The following is a 14535-nucleotide window of genomic DNA, read 5'->3' as shown; positions in this document are numbered from 1 at the left end:
CAGGACAGTTGGCTTTGGCCCTGAGGCCATGCTTTGCTGACCCTGAGTCAGACTGTGGGTTCCTTGAGGGGAGGGGCGCCAGTTCTTTCCCTCTGTCCCTTCAATGCTCAGCGCCTTGCCTGGCACATAAAAGGTCCCCACTAAATGCTCGACTGTGAGGCGTGAATGAATAAAAAACAAACTAACTGCCCAAGGGGAGTTTAATTCTAACCACCACCCAAGAGAGGGCTTTCTACATTTGCCGATCGTTCTTGATTATTTGGGAAAGAGTGTAATTTGGTCAAGTGAAAGACACTAGCATGTGCTGAGCTCTCAGAATGTCAGGTGCCGTGCTAAGCGCCCCCCACCTGACTGCCGTTTCTTAGTTCTATCCAAACCACAAGCTGAATCAAAAGCAGGCACGGTCCCCAATCGCTTGTAAGCAGTTGGTTCCCCAAGTAAGCAAAACAGACGCGGGGGACCTGGGTCACTTGTAACTCTCACACTGTGGTCTTGTTTTGTTTGGTTTTGTTTTACACCTTTATTGGAGTATAACTGCTTTACAATGGTGTGTGCGTTTCTGCTTTATAACAACGTGAATCAGTCATACATATACATGTGTTCGTGAAAGTAAAGTGGCAGCCATCAGCCCAGCTGCTGTCCGAATTTGCAGGTCCACCTGATGTGAACCGGCTCCCCCTTGGGCACGGGAATGAAATCGGGCAGGAGCAAGCAGGCGGATGGCAGGGGGGTGACATCCCAGCCCCCCACGCCTGGGACACTTGGCTTGGTCCCCAAAATGAAAAGCGAAGACAGCATGCCGAGGCTGTGTTGAATCAGGGAACCAGGTCGACAGTCTGGGTGGGTTATTGTTTTAATGAATCAACCGTTTGCCTGGATGGCCCAGGATTCTTGGCAACCCTGGAGAGCAGCCCTGAGCAGCGACAGGCAGGGCCTCTTGGGAAGCGGTATCTCCAACCTGCTGACGCCTTCCTCCCCGGCCTTCCAGATTTCTCCGCTTTCCAGTTGGAACTGCTGGCTTCGTTGGCAAAGTTCTGAGCTGTCTCCTCTTCCCCAGCTGGTCGCAGTCTGAAAAGCAAAGGCGGGGTACTCCAAGGCACGCAAACAGAGGAGAATGAGTACCAACTCGTGAGCCTGTTTTATCAAAGCCCGTAAGTGAAATGGGTCCATGCCACAAGGAGACACGGGTAGGGGACAGAATCAAGGACTTGGCCGTTACGAAAAAAGTTCTGTTTGACCTGTACTGTTGGGAATCACGTTTACGCTTTTCTCGAAGCACAGTTGACACCAGAAATCAATTTCTGGAGAAGAACGCATTTCCTCTCACTCTTTAGTTCTTACCTCTTCTGAAGTTTCCAAGGTATATAACCTTAAGCCTGAAAGAGACACAGAGAGAGAGAGACAGAGGGAGAGAGGGAGGGAGAGAGAGAGAGCTCTCTGTTTATAAAAGGATTCCTTTCTCACTGGATTTATTTAAACAGCAAACTCTCTAATAAATTTTTAATAGGTTACTCATTTATTGTATTCACTGGACAAAGCACGCACGTAGTTAAAAATAATTCAAAGGGCACGAAAGGGCACACGGTGAAAAGTAACTCTCCTTCCCACCTCTGTCTCCCTCCCCCAGGCAAGCACCAGGACAGATTTCTTCTGCATTCTTCCACAGGTATGCTTTGTATGTATAAGCACGTGTGCAGGTCTCTTTTCCTTGGACAAATGATAGCGCGTTCTACATATAGTGTTCTGCCCCTTGCTTTCACCACTTGGCCATCTATCTTGAAGCCTACTTCAAATGAGCACACGTGGGGCTGCCCCCGTGGCCCTCCTTATCAGCAGAGCCTCCCGAGAGGCGGAGACACACCATCATTTGCTGAGTCAGTCCCCTAGGGATGGGCATTCATTCTCTGCTGGAGTCTTTTTTAAAGATTGAGATCAACACCCGGGGTGGTTGGCTGGTGCACCCGAAGCGGGGCGCTCCCTCGGGAGAGCACGCCTCGCAGGAGGAATTGTAAAGAGGCCCTCACACGGCTGGCAGAAGATGCATGTCGGTTTCCTTCCTGTTGCTGGGGGAGACAGATCACAGGGTGCTTATGTTGGAAGCACAGCGGGGGTTGTTGCTCTTATCATGTTACCATGGCAACCCAGTTCCCAAACATCGTCAGCCGCCTCCGAAAGCCTTCACCCCGTCACACCATCCCAGTTGACCCAGGGGGGCCCAGGTGGTCTCAAAAGAGAACGTTTCTCCCCAAGTTTTCTCCTCCCTCCACAGCAGGCATCCATTCGATATTATACATAATTTCAGGGATGGGGGGCATGGAGGAAAAAGAGCGCGCTGCTCCCGGCTGGGGCCTCCCAGCCTCTCCCCCCCGCCCCGGGAACCAACAGGCTCCCAGCACCCTACCTGCTCCTTTAAAGCTTTCACATCCCACCCCGGATACGAACAAAGTCGAGTAAAAACCAAAAACAAACCACGTGATGTTGACAAAAGAGAATATTTTACAACCCCTGGGGAAAAAAAGAAGCAAGCCGTGGTATTTTGTGCACTTTTTCGCGAAACGTGTTAGGAGCGTGGCGGACTTTGACCCGAAAAACAGATTCGGGCCTTGAGAAGGCCACGGCCTCCCGCCTAATTTTTCTTAGGAAGAAGGGGAAGTCCTCTGGTGATGCATCACCTTCTAAAATACGAATTCTGGGGCTTCCCTGGTGGCGCAGTGGTTGAGAGTCCGCCTGCCGATGCAGGGGACGCGGGTTCGTGCCCCGGTCCGGGAGGATCCCACGTGCCGCGGAGCGGCTGGGCCCGTGAGCCATGGCCGCTGAGCCTGCGCGTCCGGAGCCTGTGCTCCGCGACGGGAGAGGCCGCAACGGTGAGAGGCCCGCGTACCGCAAACTAAATAAATAAATAAAATAAGAATTCTGCAAAATATTCTATCCTATTAGTGACTCGGTCTAAAAATTAGGAAACCTTTAAAAGCCAAGTTTCACAGCCAATGTCTTAATTTAGTTAGAGGACAGAACGGTAAAATCGAAGATACAACGGACCTTCAGGCCTGCAGAACAACCGATGAGCAGACTGCATCGCCCTGGAGCAGCTCTCTGACTCTCGCGAGAGTCTCAGCAGAAACAAAGCGCCACACTCCTGCCCCGGAGGCCCCTGGCAACAGAGGAAAGGCCCCCGTCCCGTGCGCAGACCTTCTAGAGACACGCGGGGTCCAACTTTCCCCACCAGCGTCAAAAGAACACCTACAGATGGACGACTCAGAGCAGGGAAAGCAGACCTCCTCCCGCCCCCTGCGCAGAGCCCAGCTCTGAGCCATTAGCAGAATCTCCAAAAGCCGCCCCAGGAACAGCAGTACCTGTCAGATGTGCCCTTCCATTTAACGGGGCTATTATACAGGCTGGTGGGCTTCAGAAAGTCTTCATTAAAGAAATGACATTGAAGGATGCATGCCAGCGGGAGGGCAGCAGGCAGCAGGCAGCAGGATCTCAGCAAACAGCTCAGCCGCGTGGAATGGCTCCAGGCCCACATCGTGTAACCTGGAACGGATTAGAGGGGAGAGAGCCCCGAAGGTCGAGAGGCAGCCCTGCCCTAGGTCCTGCCTGACAAAGACGCCTTTCTTGAGAAGCCCCAGCTGCCCTTTCTCTTGATAAGCAAGTGATATCTGACAGGGAGGCGCCCGGGAGAGCGTTTGTGATGGCTATGCGCACAGCCCCACATACAGTCCTTGTGATAGTGTGACTCTGGGTAGGGGGGAGAAGCAACAAGGCAAAACTTCTCCTGGATTATGAGAAACTAGTAACCCAGGCGATCCAGAGAACTTTATCGGCAGGGCCTGGCCTATCCACAGAATCTTCACCCGATCTAGGAAGGAGACTTCCCAGGGCCCTGGGACAAAATTAGTCATGAACTGCCTCCCAAACGCTGGTCGAATCTGTGACCGGGGGAAGGCTCTGTGGACAAAGAATTCCGCCTGCTGCACCAGGAAACAAAGGATATTGGGGCCATCAAGCTGACAGTCACTGCAGCCCCCCGTCCCCGCTCCCACCCTGACGGTGCGCCCTGAGGGGATTCAGGATGGAGAAAACAGGATACTGGCCCTAGATAGTTCTGCCAGCACACTCCCAGGTGTAGGTGGGGCAGCTCTGGGCCACGGGGGTTCTTTGGCAGGTGGGCTCAGGTGACCGGCGGAAGCCCAGTGCTCTCAGGGGACCATCTAGCACGTGTGCTCTTGGCGGAAACTCAGACCCGCGGCTAAAACTCAGACTGCGAGCTGAGCGTGGGGGTCTGTCTGAGTCTCGTGAGACCCCAAGGTGGGGCTGAGGTTTCAAGTCCACAGGCCTGGGACCCCGACAGAGCAGGGGTGAGCTAGCAGCAAAGTCTTGATGGGTCCCCTCTCCCTGGACTCGGAGCTCTGACCTGGAATCTCGGAGCTGGAAGAGGCATCTCCCCAGACCTGGAGGAGCTTTGCAGAGATGCCCAGAGAGCACAGAACCAACTAGAAAAACGCTCTCCCTGCACATCAGCCCAAGGTCTGAGACGTCGCACCTGCTCAGGCTCCCACGGGGCCTTCCTAATAGCTCCTTTGGGGACTGACTGTTCTATCTCCTCTGCAAGTTCCCACCCAGGAAACCGTGGGGCTGCCTTCCATCTGATACCACATCCCCACTGCTGATCCCAGAAGCCATGAATCCTGGCAGAACTGGGCCCTTTTAGCAAATCAAACTGCAGGAGTGACCACCCACCAGCCTCAGGATCCAGATTCTTACCGTTCTTCAAGGTTTCCTTGAAAAATCCAGCAACAACTTGAAACTGGAAAGTGTAGACGGCAGTAAGGACCACCATGGAATAAGACACCACGACCATCCCAAAGTACTTCAGGATCCTTCTCCATGAGTTATAGTGTATCTGCGATCTAGACACAGTTCCTGATGAATGGCGCTATGGGGATTAAAGAGACAGACAGGGCGGGGGCGGCCGAAACCAGAAGCGCCAAGGGGCAGCTGGCAAGGAACAACTCCCCGTGCAAAGTCATTTTTTCCAGCAGAAATCCTTGCTGGCTGGAGCCCAAGCTCGTTCACATACGAGGGTCTAGGCAAGTTTTAATGAGACACCGAAGTTAAGTCAGGGGGTGCAGGCCTTTCGTTAAGTTTCCTGCAGAAAAGCAAAGAAAAGGGGTCCTCCCGGAGAGGTGGGAAGCTGTTGCATTGGGAGTTTTGTCCGTCTCTTGAGCGATCTGGGAGGTATTGGAAATCGATCTCTCCCTCTGTCCGAGTCTCCCGTCCACGCGCTCTCTCTCTCCACCTGTGTGTCGGAACCGCTCGCGTATCTAGAGCAAAGGTTGATGCGTCCGGCTGCGTGGCCTCACTGATGAATGTAATGGGTGCCCAGGTCAGAGTCCTAGCTGAGCGACAGCGGGTGTGAAGCCTGTGAGCATCGCAGCCAGATGATGGCAACAGCGCCGGCCAGAGGCAATCCCGCACGGCAGGGCCACCAGGCGGGTCCCGGAGTCAGAAGGCAGGAGGTGGGGCCAACCTGGGGCGGGGCCGGGGGATGGGGACGTGGGACAGGGGCTGGGGGCTTGGGGTCCCACCGGGATCCACCTGGTCCCAGGCCACCCAGGACAGGAAGAGGAGGACGTAGACGACCTTGTATGACACCACGTTGCCGGCGAAGCTGAGGGCGAATAACATGCTGGCGCGGGTGCAGATCGGGTACTTGACTCGGAGATCCTTGAGGATGGAGCCCAGAATGCCCACCAGGACGCTGCAGGGCCCTATGTAGGCGAGAGGCCCGGGCGGGCAGCCAGGGCCAGGCCCCCCAGTTCTGGCTCTCTTGCCCTCTCCTAGTTCCTCCCCAGCTCCTAACGACGGTGCTGATTTCTGGGGCAGCAGCCACAGTGTCCGCTTCTTTGGGGTTTCTCCACTGTTCCCTTCCGACAGGAACTGGCACAGCCTGCAAGCCAAACTCCTCGGAGAGGGAGGAGCAAGGGGGCTACAGGCATCAGAGGCCAGCTGGAGACGCCCCGCTACCTTCCAGCCCTGCCCAGCCGCTGGGGAGGTATGGGCCCAGGGCTGGGATCCTGGACCCTTGAACCATGAGGGGTCAGAGAGCTTCTTCCAAAGACGCCTACCACCCAGGGTGATGGCTCTTCTCAGGATGGGGGTTGTGACACATACCCTCCCTGGGGCCAGAGAGTTCTAGAGCCAAACCCTTGAAGGTCAAAGCCCAACATGGAAGAGCCCTCCCCTGACGCCGGGCAGCCCCCTGGACGATGGGCTGTCCTTGCGCCCTGCTCTGCATCTCTGGGCGTGACCCAGGTCATCTGGGACCACTAGCTGTGTGTCCTTTGAGAGTTAATGGTGGGCCAGCTGAAAGCAGGCCAGGAGCAAGGGCCTGGGGGCTCCCTCACTTTGCCCTAAGATTCTGGGATTCCCGGCGGAAAATGGTTAACTTCAAAATATGCACATAAATGTCCTGCAAAGGAGCAGGAGGCCGGCCGTCCAGGGTCCTCACCGCTCGCTTCCCCAGGGTCCTCCCTCCAAGCTTCTTCCTTGGCCTCTGCTGACCTCCACCTCTCCAAGACCTGCAGCCTCAGCGACAGCCCGAATACCGATGCACAGAGACTCTACAGCGGAAACAAGGCTACGTTTATGGCTCACCCGCGGCCTCCCCAGGAAACGAACGTGACTTTCCACACTGGCCACAGGGGCTAGGACTGCAAACGGGCTTCTGTTTCTTTCAGAGCCCTGTCGTCTGGGGTGAATGAGCCACAGCGGCTGGGTGGAAGGGGGCAGCGGGGGACGGCTGGGACGTGGCCCTCTGCGGCCTGGTGCCCCTGGGCTCACATCACCCGCATCCTTTGGAGACAACGGGGGTCGGAGTGGAGGCGCTCATGCTGCCCACACCCCGCACCTTGCAGAGGAGGACTTTGAAGCCTGGAGTGAAGACAAAGACGCACAGGGTCCCCCAGAGCTGGGGGCTGAACCGAGGCCCCCAGGTTCAGCAAGCCCCAGGCCCTGCCTGGGAGGCCCCCGTGTCCCACAGTCCCTAGCCCTGTGCTGCGATCTTTTCTGAAATGGAAAATCCCCGGGCCCCATCCCCACCCCAGAGCCCTACCTTTTCACCCAGGTGGAGACACGGCTGCAGGTAGGGTTTGAGGTCCAGGTCGGTGAGGAACCAGCCCGGGACCCCTGGAAACAGCTCCTCCTGGGACGCTCGGAGGCCCAGCACGAAGCTCAAGAGGACCAGGGGGCTGGTGTAGCCGACCAGGAAGGGTGAGCTTCGCAGGGCCAGGTGGCGGTGGCTCCAGGACCTCCAGGTGACACAGGCCCAGAGCAGCAGCACGAAGCCCAGCCAGCTCGTGTAGGAGAGGCTCCACGCCTGCGGGGAAGCAGCGCAGGGGCCAGCCCCTGTCAGAGCACAGCAGTTCAGAGCCTTCTTAAAACTTCATTTCCTGGGCTTCCCTGGTGGCGCAGTGGTTGAGAGTCCGCCTGCCGATGCAGGGGACACGGGTTCGTGCCCCGGTCCGGGAAGATCCCACATGCCGCGGAGCAGCTGGGCCCGTGAGCCATGGCCACTGAGCCTGCGCGTCCGGAGCCTGTGCTCTGCAACAGGAGAGGCCACAGCAATGAGAGGCCCACATACTGCAAAAAAAAAAACCAAACAAACAAAAACAAAAAAAACCCCTGCATTTCCAAATCCAGCGGCCCCCACCAAGAGCCCCCATTATTAGAGCCGCCAAGCAGGGCTTCCCCTACTCGGCATACACTGATTTGGTCCTTCTCTCAAATCCACAGTAAAAACTTGGATGAATGCATTTTTTCAACAGCCAAAGCTCCCTCCTGAGCAGGGTTCCCAGTTCCTCTCCCAGTCTCAGAGCCACCATCGGGAGTCACATCCCCACACTAGAGGGTGGGCAGGGCCGCCCAGCCCCCTTCGAAGACCCTCCATGACCAGTGAGACTTGCTTCTTACAAGAGGTCTTTCCTTCGTTTGTAATGGTGATGAAAGCTTGGCTGTCCCAGCAACAAGGACAAGCAGAAGAAGCATTTTACCACACAAAGGCCTCTGTGAAAAGGACACATGGGCCTCCATCCCAACCCTTCCTGTCCTCAGGGCCTGCTCAGGTTACCCCCAGCTCGCATGGGATCTTTCATCATGGATGCCAAGGGCCTTCCACCTCTCTGAGCTGCATTCCAAGTGCCAGGGCCCAAGAATATACAATGGAGAAAAGATAGTCTCTTCAGCAAGTGGTGTTGGGAAAGCTGGACAGCCTCCCGTAAATCAGTGAAATTAGAACACTCCCTCACACCATACAGAAAAACTCACAATGGTTTAAAGACCTAAATATAAAGCAGGACACCATAAAACTCCTAGAAGAAACAGAGGCAAAAACATTTTCAGACATAAATCGTAGCAATATTTTCTTAGATCAGTCTCTAAAAAAAAAAAAAAAAAAAAAAAAAACCTCAATCAAGAAATGGGCAGAAAACCTAAGTAGACATTGCTCCAAAGAAGACATACTGATGGCTGATAGGCACATGAAAAGATGCTCAGCATCACTAATTATTAGAGAAATACAAATCAAAACTACAATGAGTTCTCACCTCACACCAATCAGAGTGGCCATCAACAAAAAGTCTGCAAATAGGGCTTCGCTGGTGGCGCAGTGGTTAAGAGTCCGCCTGCCAATGCAGGGGACACTGGTTCGTGCCCCGGTCCGAGAAGGTCCCACATGCCGCGGAGCGGCTGGGCCCGTGAGCCATGGCCGCTGAGCCTGTGCGTCCGGAGCCTGTGCTCCGCAATGGGAGAGGCCACAACAGTGAGAGGCCCGCGTACCGCAAAAAAAAAAACAAAAAAAAGTCTGCAAATAACAAATGCTGGAGAGGGCGTGGAGAAATGGAAACCCTCCTACATGGTTAGTGGAAAGGTAAGTTGGTGCAGCCACTATGGAAAACAGTATGGAGTTTCCTTAAAAAACTGAAAATAGAACTACCATTTGATCCAGCAATCCCACTCCTGGGCATATATCTGGAAAAGTCAAAAATTCTAATTCGAAAAGATACATGCACCCCAATGTTCATAGCAGCTATGAAATATTTACAATAACCAAGACATGGAAACAACCTAAATGTCCATCAACAGATGAATGGATAAAGAAGATGTGGTGTATATATATGTGTATATATACACACACACACACACACACACACACACACATATATACACACACACAATGGAATACTATCAGGCATAAAAAAAAAAGAAATAATGCCATATGCAGCAAAATGGATAGACTTAGAGATTATCATACTGAGTGAAGTAAGTCAGACAAAGACAAATAACATAATGATATCACTTATATGTGGAATTTAAAAAATGATACAAATGAATCTATATACAAGACAGAAGCAGACTCACAGACATAGAAAACAAACTTACGGTTACCTAAGGGGAAAGGGAAGTAGGGGACGAATAAATTAGGAGTTTGGGATTAACAGATTCAAACTACTATATATAAAATAGATAAGCAACAAGGATTCACTGTGTAACACAGGGAACAATATTAAATATCTTGTAATAACCTATAATGGAAAATAATCTGAAATATATATATATAAATATATAACTGAATCACTTCGCTGTACACCTGAAACTAACACAATATTATAAATCAGCTATACTTCATTTAAAAAAAAATTTCCAAGTGTCGGGACTAAAAATGCATTTTATCTAAACCTGAAGCCTGGCCATCCCCAAGGGCCATGTGATCAGGCAAAACCTAGGTGGACTCTGGCCACCCAGAGTACCTGGCCCACCCATCAAAGTACCTAGGATCCACCTCCATGAGGAGAAGCTGGGAGTCGGGTGGGATGCCAATTAATATAGATTCACTGGGTGGTTTTTTTCCTCAGCCTCGGTAAGCAGAGTCTAAGCGAGGCTTCACCGCCAAACCCTCTCTCCTCTCTGCAAAAGACAAAGCCCAAGTCCATGTGCCAGCACTGGGCACACAACAGAAAGAGCCCACACCTTCCCCTGCAGTCGGCCCCATGCTGTGCGGTCCACCCAGGCCTCTGCTGCTGTCTCAGGGGCCGCAAGCATCCCAGGTGGCCTCAGGGTTACAAGGTGCTCCGAACATCCAAGTCTCCTTTAGGACCCCGTATGCTTTCTGCACCCACGCATGTAGCTAAAGACCTCAAAGACAGGCTCCTATTTCTTGGCAGCTGGGCCTCTCCCGAGGGAGTGTCCCCCACTGGGCCACCCTCCCCAAGGCGGCAGCCCTCCCAGGACTCACCATCATGGTGATCAGCGTGGGGAAGTAGCTGTGCCTCACGGCGAGGTGGCCCAAGACCGAGGAGCTGCTCAGCCCTCACTCCGTGGGGAAGGCGGCAGCAGCAAGTCCTGCAAGCAAAGGGGGGCCGCTGCAGCAGGACAGACACACCCGGAGCTTGGACGGCTCAGTCCCAGCGCACGGAGGGCTCGGATCACCCTGCAGCTCGAGCCCATCCCCGTGGCCACACGAGAGAGGCCTGGCTCGCTTCAGGCCTACCACCCACCCACACCTTCCGTCCAAACGGACAGCACATCCTCTGAGTCTTGCCTGAGCCTATCCGTGTGCCCAACGGCACCTTTGCCAACGCCCTCAAGCCAACATGGTGGCCACGAGCACTTATTCCTGGAGCCTCCTGGAGGGCCTGGCCATCGGCAGATACTTCCAGAATAAATGAACGAGATGTCCCCACTGCGGCAGCCCAGCGCAGGTTTAGGAACTCCCTCTAAGCAGTCTACAGTGTGCCATCATTCAGGAAGCTATTATTAGGTGCCTTCTGTATGCCCAGCCTGTGCTGAGCCTCGCAGGGACCACTAAGTGGCATCAGCTCTGTCCTCCAAGGAGTTAAAACCAAGTTGGACAGAGACGGTCCCAGGAACTCGCCGGAGGACCAGATAAGATGGCACGTGGTAGCGTGTGTGTCCGTTCTGCTCGGAATTCTCGCCTCTTTCCCAGAAGGAGGTGAGGATGGGGGCCGGGAACACGACTGCCCTCACGTCTTCAGGTCATCACGGCCTTGCACAGAACAGTCTAGAATTCTCAACCCAGGGTGGTTTTGCCCCTCCCCCACGAGGGGACATTTGGCAATGTCTAGAGACTTTCTGGCATGGCGAGGGCGGGGAGATAATACTGGTATGTAGCGGGTGGAGGCCAGGGATGCTGCTTAATGCCCTACATCACACTGGACGGCCACCGGAAAAGAAGAATCCCGCCCGAAATGTTGCTGGTGCTGAGATGGAGGACCTCCCTCTAGCCTGGATTAAGTTAGGATTAAGTTGAGAGCATGGGTTTTAAGTCAGCCAGACATGGTTTCATGTGGGCCAGTGACTTGAGCGCTGCGATCCCCTATTTCCTCCTCAGTAAAATGAGCAGGACAATTACACCGATTTACGAGGCCCCTTTCATCCTGAGAGGACAGAAGGAGCGGCTGCGTGTTCCAGGGCCCTGGGGCTCAGCTCACACGTCTAAAGAGTTGCCGTTCTCGCCATTACGATGAACCTAAAACTTGCCAGACCGGGACAGAGACTCATGCGCTCCACGTCCCCCAGCCTGGGTTTTTCTTGCCCCAAGAACGTCCCCCAAGCAAGGGTGAGGTGTGGTTCGGGTCTCCCACGTCCCGTCTGAACTCGACAGCTGTGGCCTGGGTGACTGGCCCAACTCCAGGGTGAGGGCTCCCATCTGACCGTCCCCCTGAAGAGCCCTGGCCATTGCCTCCTGCTTCTATGTGGTCTTGGAGGTGAAGGGCTTTGATGCATTGAGACTAGGATCTGGGACGCTGTGGGGTTTGCAGGCCCTCGTCGGGTCTTTGAGAACGTCTGACTCTTTTCTGGCACAAAGGCTGGTGGGTTCAGGCCCGGGCATTGCCCTGGGGCTCCACACAGAACGGGGAGATCCTGCCAGCTCCCACCTGTGAGGGGCGTCACCTGGCAAAGGAGGGAGGGCCTCTTGGGGGTTCCTGGACGGGAGGCCAGAGGTCACAGGCTCCATGGCACTCCCAGGACGCCCCAGATGAGCCCGGACACCGCGAGGCGGAAGCCAGCACAGAGGGCAGTTTTCCGTTAAGTTTTCAGCAACAACTTGTATAAAAGCCACGTGAGACTCCGAGGGACGTGGTGTCCTGCTGTGGTCAGAGTCGTGGTTTCTAAAAGCCTGTTTCGGACCCGGAATCTCTTCAACGTGCCTTTCCTCGCCTTCCCTCTGGCACCTGAATTTGATCTTCCCCGAGCTTTCAAGCGAGTCATCCCAGAGCGTCCGCATTCCATCACCCCTCCCCGGCATTCCCACCCTCAGCGCCGACAGCCCCCAGCCCACCACAGGCCCCCCATGTCTGCGTGGTGCTGTTTAAACTCCCGGGCCACTGCAAGGCCTCACACATCCATCCCTTCCAGAACCTGTGACGCGCCACGCGTACAATGAGCGAAAGAACTTGTGCTCCTGCGTCCAGGCTGGTGGCAGAGAATCTCACACACACGCGTGTAAAACGACAGCTATGCTCAGGGCCAAGACAGAGGTACACGGTGGTCAGAGAGGCCAAGGTGGCTTCCGGGAGAAGGAAGGAACGATGGAGGCTCACTGAGCTGGGGTGGGGACCGGAGCCAGAATGAGCCTGAACAACCCTCTGTAGAGGGGGCGCTGCTGAGGAAGGATGCTGGGGAGCTAGAAGACACAAGAGGTCACCCAGGGCCCTGGTCTTTACCCCAAGAGCAATGGGGAGCCGTTGAAGGCTTGTGGTGGGTGCATGGCAGCAAGGTTAGATTTACTGGAAAGAGTACCTCCAGCTGCTATGCAGAGAATAGACTAGAGGGGACAGGAGTGCGTGGCAGACCATCGGGGGCATTGCCGGAGCCCTGGGAGAGCGGGGACACTGCGCTGGTGGCCTGAAGTGGGGGAATGAGCGAGTCTGGAGTAACTTAGGACAATGCAGAAGCAACTTTTTGGTGCATTCGATACGGGGTTGAGGGAAGGCGAGAACTTGCTTGCAAAGTTTGGGTGGACGGAGATACCAGTCCCCTAGGCAGAACATTCCAGAAGCAGACCAGATCAGGGAGACACCCTGAGCACTGTTTGGGGCAGGTGAGGTCTGAGGGCTTTGAGGACATTCATCCCCTACTTAGCCCATGCTCTTCTCAAGCAGAGAACTACTTATTTCACACCAAAACATATAGACTTCACCCAGGATGTTCCCCCAGCCAGGAATGAACTTCCCATCTCCTCCAGCTATCGAGACCCAACCCACCCTTCAAGTTGAGCCCTTCCTCCCCTCCACCCAGTGTCCCTGGTTGAGGCGGTGCAGGGAGCCCCAGAGATGCCCGTCTTTCCAGGACCACAGCCAGCAAGAAGCGCCTCCCTCCCCAGAGAGGGCTTCAGCACTGCTTCTCCTCGGCCTGCTCTCCAGCAATTCACACGCACACCTTAGCGCCCTGCCTGCGTGTTGGCTTCTGGAGGACAGAAACCCAGCCTTGTAGTCTCCGTAGCCTCCACAATCCCGCGCCCGCCGGGGGTCAGGCCTGGAGCCGTCACCCCGCCTCCCCTCAGAGAGCAGCAAGTTCTTGCTGAAGCACCGTTCCCCTTCTGCTGGCGCAGAGCCCAGGCCGGGCAAATGGCTCTGTGCAGAAAGCGCTCTTTAAAATGTACTGCGTGCAGGAGTTTCAAGAGACAGAGGCCCGCTGCGGCGAGTTTCAAAAAGGAGCAAGTGGGTGATGAACGGTCTCGGCTTGTTACCAGGCGAAGGAACGAGGGGCTCTGTCTGTCTGCGGCAAATAACGTGCGACATACATCACCGGCGGGGCTCTGCCAGAGGGAGGCTCCTGGACCCACTGGACGGGAAAGCGCAGCTCCCAGCTCATCCGCACATCACACGATCAGGTGCTTCTCTTGGATGAAATGTGAAAGCGTTCCACTTCCAAAGTTGGGGGGGGGTCCCCTGGCCCCTCATGGGGGGCAGGGTCTCAGGTTCACGGCTCCTATGCAGAGAGGAACTTCTGAGAGGCTGCCTCAAGGCACGGACAAACAGGTGTGATTGCTTTTTGTTTTTCAGTTAATCCAGAAGATTCTATGTTTGGACTTTTCCATCCTGGGCAGCACTATGAGATAGATCTAGGGCAGTTCTAACCTAGCCTGGCTTAGTGGAGCAAGAAATTACGGTTCATCTGTAGTATATTAATGACAGCCTCCGCTTCCCCTCCTCCTGGAGCTATCTGCAAGATTAAATCCAGGGCGAGCTATGAGCATCTTTTATTAACAACACCCTGTGCCCAGAGCGCTGGGTTAGGCACGGTGGGGAGAGCAGGAAGAGTGCTCTCGGGGTCTGTAAACAGATGCTGTCACAGAGCTGCACGTCCCCAGGTCCAAAGTGACAGGCCCGACCCTGAGAAGAGAAACTCAGGAAGGTGCCTGGTCCAGGAGTGACAGGGCAGAGCGGGGAGGTTTGCTTTCACTTCAGGGAACGCAGCCGGCTGTTTGCAGATACAAATCTGTTCCCGGGTCTC

The 14535-nt window shown here is 54.8% G+C and overlaps 1 protein-coding gene across 2 annotated transcripts; it reads right to left on the bottom strand.

The window, feature by feature from the left end:
• Positions 1-558: 558 nt before the first annotated feature.
• Positions 559-5299, bottom strand: LOC112403078 (piezo-type mechanosensitive ion channel component 1-like). Of its 2 annotated transcripts, XM_024750401.1 has the most exons (4): positions 4765-5299; positions 3354-3534; positions 1342-1376; positions 559-1068 (listed from the first exon to the last, which is right to left on the bottom strand). In XM_024750401.1, the coding sequence occupies exons 1-4, from the start codon at positions 4859-4861 to the stop codon at positions 854-856; spliced, it is 528 nt and encodes a 175-aa protein (XP_024606169.1). In that variant the 5' UTR covers positions 4862-5299; the 3' UTR covers positions 559-853. The 2 variants fall into 2 exon arrangements, with proteins under 2 accessions (XP_024606169.1, XP_024606171.1); XM_024750403.1 differs by lacking the exon at positions 1342-1376.
• Between the last annotated feature and the right edge of the window lie 9236 nt (positions 5300-14535).

This window comes from Neophocaena asiaeorientalis, unplaced genomic scaffold, assembly GCF_003031525.2.
Source record: "Neophocaena asiaeorientalis asiaeorientalis breed wild unplaced genomic scaffold, Neophocaena_asiaeorientalis_V1.1 scaffold606, whole genome shotgun sequence".
NCBI classification, from domain to species: Eukaryota; Metazoa; Chordata; class Mammalia; order Artiodactyla; family Phocoenidae; genus Neophocaena; species Neophocaena asiaeorientalis.
Note: the sequence above shows the minus strand (reverse complement) of the source record. Positions and strands in the feature narration are given on the sequence as shown.

Bases quoted from the DNA above. Each gene is read 5' to 3' on its own strand.
- LOC112403078 (XM_024750401.1), bottom strand. From the start codon at position 4,861: ATGGTCGTGGTGTCTTATTCCATGGTGGTCCTTACTGCCGTCTACACT. The intron at 3,535-4,764 runs GTAAGAATCTGG...AATCCGTTCCAG, and splicing joins CAAGGAAACCTTGAAGAACG to GTTACACGATGTGGGCCTGG. The intron at 1,377-3,353 runs GTACTGCTGTTC...TGTCTCTTTCAG, and splicing joins TGGAAGGGCACATCTGACAG to GCTTAAGGTTATATACCTTG.